Source organism: Sinocyclocheilus rhinocerous, unplaced genomic scaffold (assembly GCF_001515625.1).
Source record: "Sinocyclocheilus rhinocerous isolate Xijiao unplaced genomic scaffold, SAMN03320098_v1.1 scaffold552, whole genome shotgun sequence".
Classification (NCBI taxonomy): domain Eukaryota; kingdom Metazoa; phylum Chordata; class Actinopteri; order Cypriniformes; family Cyprinidae; genus Sinocyclocheilus; species Sinocyclocheilus rhinocerous.
Genome location: NW_015625574.1, coordinates 93,590 through 100,375, shown reverse-complemented (window position 1 = coordinate 100,375; position 6,786 = coordinate 93,590). Strand labels below are relative to the sequence as shown.

At 37.8% G+C, this 6,786-nt stretch overlaps 1 protein-coding gene across 1 annotated transcript in view; it reads right to left on the bottom strand.

Moving 5' to 3' along the window:
* Nucleotides 1-2,615: 2,615 nt before the first annotated feature.
* LOC107751133 (GTP-binding protein 2-like) overlaps nucleotides 2,616-6,786 on the bottom strand; it is a 26,641-nt gene continuing 22,470 nt past the window's right edge. Inside the window, exons 10-12 of the mRNA XM_016566752.1 lie at nucleotides 5,981-6,152; nucleotides 5,497-5,661; nucleotides 2,616-3,555 (exon numbers count right to left, since the gene is read on the bottom strand). Of these exons, the coding sequence (XP_016422238.1) occupies nucleotides 3,373-3,555; nucleotides 5,497-5,661; nucleotides 5,981-6,152 (520 nt within the window). The 3' untranslated portion in view covers nucleotides 2,616-3,372. The remainder of the gene's footprint in view (nucleotides 3,556-5,496; nucleotides 5,662-5,980; nucleotides 6,153-6,786) is intronic.

Here is a 6,786-nt window from a genome sequence, read left to right as displayed (position 1 = left end):
CTCAGAAGTATTGGCCCCCTTGGTAAATATAAGCAAAAAAATCTGTAAAAATAGATCTGCATTGTTTTTCATTTTTATCTTTTATAAAAAAACAAAACAAAACAAAAAAATCGAACTTTTCAATCAAGTAAAACAATTGAAAATGGGGTAGAAAAATCTTTAAAATAAATGTTTTTTATCAAATACGCATAGGCCAAAATTATTGGCACGCTTTTTGCAACCTCATTTTGCCATGATAACAGTTCTGAGTCTCTCTTATAATGCCTGATGAGTTTGGAGAACCCTGTTGTACCCTTAAAAGTCAAACTTTTGCAATTTTTTCCCCCCTGGCAGATTTATTAGCAACAATTTCAGAACATAACACAATCCATCTGAATTTTACATTTTTTAAATCAATTTAAATACATTTAATTGCACAAACTAGGCTAATTATAATAAATGTTACATGTACGCACAAAAGTTCGAAAGTTTGAGGTTGGTAAGATTTTTTATGTTTTTTTAAAAAGAAGTCTCTTCTGCTCACAAAAGCTGAATTTATTTGAAAATGTACATTTTTATATTTTCAATGTAAAAATAGTGAAAAAAATATTGATTTTTAAATCAAAAGTAAAAACTAATATTGTGAAATATTAGTTTAAAGTAGCTGTTTTCTATGTGAATGTATGTTAAACTGTAATTTATTTCTGTGATGCGCAGCTGTATTTTCAGCATCATTACTCCAGTCTTCAGTGTCACATGATCTTCAGAAATCATTCTAATATGCTGATTTGCTGCTCAAGAAACATTTCTGATTATTATTCTTTTTTTTTGTGGAAGCAATGTTACATTTTATTCAGAATTATTTGATGAACAAAGTTAATAGAACATTTATATGAAATAGATATTTTTTTGTAACAATGTAAAAGACTTTACTGTCACTTTTGATCAACTTAATGCATCCTTGTTGAAAAAACAAAAACAAATTCAAGATCTAAGTATGTAGCAGTCAAAGTGTTATGATACAGATGTAAATCATCAGCTGTCCTGTTTGAGTTGATCAGCTTTCATTTTAGCCCGAATCAACAGAAAACAGGCTGGAGCTTCTCTCCGATAGATCAGATACACTCGTCCTCTTTCTGCATTGCTCACCTATGGGGTACCTCAGGGGTCCCTCTTGGGGCCTATCTTATTTTGTTTGTATATGCTCCCCTTGGATTCGATCATGAGGAAATATAATATTTAACAGGCCTCTCTCATCTTTTTAAGTGGGAGAACTTGCACAATTGGTGGCTGACTAAATACTTTTTTTCCCCACTGTACATTCCTCTCAGTTTTGATCACTCTTATTCTGACATTTTTAATTGCTTTGAAGATATCAAAGGCTGGACTGGCAGAAACTTTCTCCAACTAAATGAGAACAAAACTGAGATTGTTGTCTTTGGACCCCCAGGTGCTGTCTCTGATATCACTATTAATCTAGATTCTATGTCATCAAACATTCATCCTTTTGCTAAAAACTTAGGTGTGATTTTTGACACTGATCTGAATTTTCAAAAACAGGTAAGTGCTGCGGTGAAGAGCAGCTTTTTTTCAACTAAGGCAAATAGGCAAATTAAAATCTATGCTCTCGTTTAAGGATTTGGAGATAGTTACTCACGCCTTCATCACTTCCAGACTTGATTATTGTAATGTGCTTTATATGGGTCTCAATCATTCATCGCTGAATCGCTTGCAGTTAGTCCAGAACGCAGCCGCGAGGTTGCTGACTGGTACTAAGAGGAGAGAAAGCATTTCTCCTGTCCTAGCATCTCTTCATTGGTTACCGGTGCAGCATAGGATCCATTTTAAGATTTTATTATTTGTGTATAAAGCATTAAATGATCTAGCCCCATCATACTTGTCTGAACTTCTCAGCTATCAGCAATCCTCTCGCTCTCTCAGATCCTCTGATACACTTTTCTTGCATATACGTCGCTCTTGCTTGAAATTGAAGGGGGATCGGGATTTTTCTGTAGCCGGTCCTCGACTATGGAACAGCATACCTCTGGACATTAGATCGGCGCTTTCCCTTCCAGTTTTTAAATCCCGCCTGAAAACTTATCTGTATTCCTTGGCTTTTGGATGAAATGTATGTTTGTGTATGTTAATGTGTTTTTGTATTGATTGTGTTTTTGAGTCATTTCTTTTTATTCTCTTATACTCTATATTTACTTTATTTGTATATGTACAGCACTTTGGCATACACTAGCTGTTTTTAAATGTGCTATATAAATAAACTGACCTTGACCTTGGATTGCAGCGTCTTGCATCATCAGTCAGGATACATCAGAGACCAGCTCAAATAATGAAATCACTGTCAGGAGTAAACTGTGATAAACTTTTATTTATGCACATCACAATATACAAACAAATTTGTACATAAATATTCCAGTTCACCCAAAAAATAAGGCTAAAATATTTTTAAAAATCTCAAAAAAAAAAAAAAAACATCTTGCATGTAAAGCCAGAAAAGTGACATTCGGTGTAAAATGAGACGCCACAAAAAACTGCATACGAAATCTAAGGAACTAAAACATCCAGAATTCTCTAACATTCTATATAAATTTACTCTCTCTTTTTTTTTTGGTTCAAATACATTTTTTTCTTCTAAAATTGCACACAGAACAGTGATATAGTAGAAACTTGAGTGTGAACGTGTCCTGATATGTGATTCAGTACTGAGACCAACATGCATGCGATGGTTACAGGACAGCGCTAGCTAACAAACCCCTGTTCAACATCTAAAAACAACCAATCAAGAGCGTTAGCACCAAACCAAGTGCTCAGTGTAGCACACTATACTAGTGACAGCAGCTTAGAGAGAAAATGAGACCGAGAGCAGGAATAAAGTCTGCTTTGCATAATCAGTGATGTGTGAACGTAATGCTTTCCTGAGCCACTAAAGCACTGCAGTGCAGGCAGAAACGCACGCTGGCGTCAGGTCAAGGCAGAGCCACTTCTGAAGCGTCAGAAGCAACGCAGGAACACTTGGTGACTTCTAGCAGAGATCTAAAGCCTGTGCTGTTAAAGCTTGAGAGTAAAAGCGCTAAAATAAATAAAAAGACATCAGAGAGGCGGCTTTCTGGCGTTTGGTACAGCAGAGAGATGATTTCACTCACAACCGGAGCTGCCATGAGATTCTTCATTGACATCGCTAATCAAAACAACAAAACTAGCTAAAGAAAAACTCGATCTCTGTCCTTTGGTTAGTGAATAATGACGGGAGGATTGTGTCATTATAAAGGCTGGCAGTGTTATTCAGTGCTGTCTGAAGGCTAAAAACATGGATGATGTCTGGAAGACTGTAAACCGAGTTAAGTGGAGCGCCACTGAAGTGACGGCCGTGTTCAAGCTTCACAGGACTGACTCTGGGGCATGATGGGAAGAGCTGTGTTTGGATGGCTGTAGTTTGGTGACCTGGCCGATGCCTTTGGTGACTCCCTCTCTGAAGAGCAGCTTGGCGCCCACCTTCAGATACTCGGGGTGCTTGATGAACTTGAAGCGCACCACTGCCTTCTCGCCGGTGCGCAGCTCGTCCTGCAGGAGACAGATGGAAGGAGACAGATCTCTCTATAGGACTTTCACTGATACAGACAGACTGATCTGCTTTCTGTCTGTGGGGAGCCAAACCCCTATAGAGTCATTTCATGTCACGAGACAGATATATAATCATGCTCAGAGCTGGGTAGATTACTTACAAATTGACAAATCTGTCACTGATTCCAAATTACATGACAAAACCCGTTTTTAGTAACGTAATCCATTACATTACACCATTTTAAGTAATATAATCAGATTACATTTAGATTACTTTTGATCTCGTTTATCACATTGATTTAAATCAGATAATCTTGTACCATGTTGGAAAATATATTTCATTGGTTGTTATTAACAGCATGAAGTGCATTAAACATTATATAGTTTCCCAAACAGGGTTTGTGAAGGAACTGCAGGGGGTTTGTGAGTTTAATGAAAAGCTAATAATCAATTAAATCATAAAAATGTTCAATTAAAATAAATCATTTTAAAATAAAACACTTACAAAAAATTCAATATTTTATTTGTTTACCTGCATGCCATGTGACCATAACCAACGTCAGAGAACCGTGAACATGCAGATATTTAATTATTAAAATATTTATTTGAAAAACTTCTAGTAATTATACTAGGTGAAAGAGGATCAGATCACAAAAACGTTTGTGAATTCATGAATTTGTACATTTGAATGTGTCTGAAAGACATAAGCTTTCCAAAGACAAAGTAATGCATGGTAAAATAACCTATAAATCAAATAAAAATGAGTGTGTTAATCAGTAGTTCTCTTAAACCTGAAATGATTTTGTAAGTCCAGTGATCAAATGCTGTGTAGCCACCTGACTAATGACTGATATATGGTGTCAGCATTTTAAACGCCATTAAAATTTCACAATCTAGCCTAACAAAATTTATTAAAGACAAGTAAACAGTCACACATAAAATAAGAATCTAATTACCAGCAATAGCACACATAAAACACAATAAAGCACTCTATTTCAGTCGTATCTATTCGAAGGCTTCAGGTCTATCATACTAACAAGAAATAGCCTACTACAGATACTGAGTAATCAAATGTAAATATGTATTGATTCATATTAAAGCTACTACAATGATTCAGTCAAAAGCTGTGAGTGATTTTCTCTCTGTCTTTTGTTGTTTGATTAACATTAAGGACACAGAAGCAGCAGGTATATTAGGCTGCTGTCACTTTAAGACCTGATGCACGGAACCCAACGAAGATTGTATTCATAAGTGGAATACACCAGTATGTCACCACAAAGTTGTAATTACGCGTGAGAAACTCTGACCTTTCTTTAAGCCCCGAGTTTTCAAGTTGGGGGCGAGTGAGTGAGAAAACATGTCTGACGCAATAGAAAACAAAAAAAGTGGCTGCATTAATGGTCAATTTGTTAAAAAGAATGAAATGTTTTTTTTTCTCATTTACAGTAAACAATATGATATTATTAAACAACTGCAATAGCATATTTAGGCCTAGTAATTCAATTTCCAGCACCTTGTTAAATTGAATAGCAACATAAAAAAGAAAAAAAACATTCTTTAACTCATCATTGTCAATGTGAAGTACAAAAAAAAAAACTTTTTGAATTTTATGTAGAAAAGGTACATCTCCATCTTGCTCTGACCAAATGAAACACACCAGATGTCATAAAAATGGCTTCCCAACTCATTAAATGAACTTCCCAAGAAGACTGGAACCAACACCTCCATTTTTTTCCAAGAGTTTGGACATAACCTTCTGTCTAGCAGGACAGACCAACAGACAGACAGCTAACGAGCCGTTTAGCTATCTATAGTAGCTAGATATAGACACAGAAAGATACACAAACATCTAGCAATATAGACGTCCAGACCAACAGATTGACAGACACAGTTAACCGTTTATCCAGCCATCTATCATTCAGACAGATGGAGAAGCCTCACCTTTCCTTGCAGAGCCTCGACCGTGGCCGTCTGTCTAACGTTGCCCACATGCACTGTCACCTGGAAGCCCTTGTGGAAAGTTTTGGCGTGGAAGAGTAAAACGATCTCAGCCTCAAAGCGCCAGCAGATAGTGGGGTTCATCTCTGGGCTGACCATCACCATTCCCTGCCGGAAAACACCCGGGAAACAACGGCTTTAAACGCTTTACACTAGTCATTCTATATGGACAAATAACAATGACTGTAGAATAACAGCTAATTTTAAATCCTGGTCCATTTCATCAAAGCGCCAGCAGATAGTGGGGTTCATCTCTGGGCTGACCATCACCATTCCCTGCCGGAAAACACCCGGGAAACAACGGCTTTAAACGCTTTACACTAGTCATTCTATATGGACAAATAACAATGACTAGAATAACAGCTCATTTTAAATCCTGGTCCATTTCATTGGCCTCTACACTCTAGACACCGACAGACAAGCTCACCTTTCGTAATAGTGAACGGTCGAAATCTCCCAGTGCTAGAGTAGCGGCCTGTCCGGCTCTCAGCACCCTGCACCCGGAGCGATTCCTCTGGATACTGCACACCGTCAGCTCACGAAACTTCCCGTCGTCCGTGGGTCCGACTACCAGCTGCTCTCCCTCGCGGCAGATCCCACTGCACACACACTAGAGGTGTAACGCTACGCATGTTCTGTGTGGCTCTTTCGGTTCGGTGCGCATGTGTACCGCATGAATACAGCATAGTTTTAACCACTGCACGAGTGGAACTTCATTGGAAACTTCCAGTTTTATATATTCTTACTTCTGATAAGAAACAAAGTCTCATCTTTCAAATGATGTGCATTTTTTCGGGAAATTCAAGCAATAAATGCCATTTTGGCGCTCTTTGATGTGGCACGACAGATCGCTGTATAGGCGCCTCAGTTAACGGCCCTTCCTCTTTACTACTATTTTTTAGGGGTGTCCCCGACCAAGGATTTTCATAGTCGAATCAGAATGGACCTTTTTCACATTTCTGGGTTTCTCAGCAGCGGAAGTCGTCATAGTTGGGTTAACTTGAAGAGCAGTGAATGGGAGAGTACCACAAATATATTTTTTGCATTCCCAAAACTCCACGATAGTGTTTTCATGACTTTCAATAAAAGGAAGAAAAATTGAGAGAGACTGATAACGGCTGTCAGAAGAGAGAACGTTGTCAAATTTACTGTCCCTCCCATAGATGCTGCATTAGACCCTCATGTCATTTCAAACCCGTAAGACCTTCGTTCATCTTCGGAACACAAATTAAG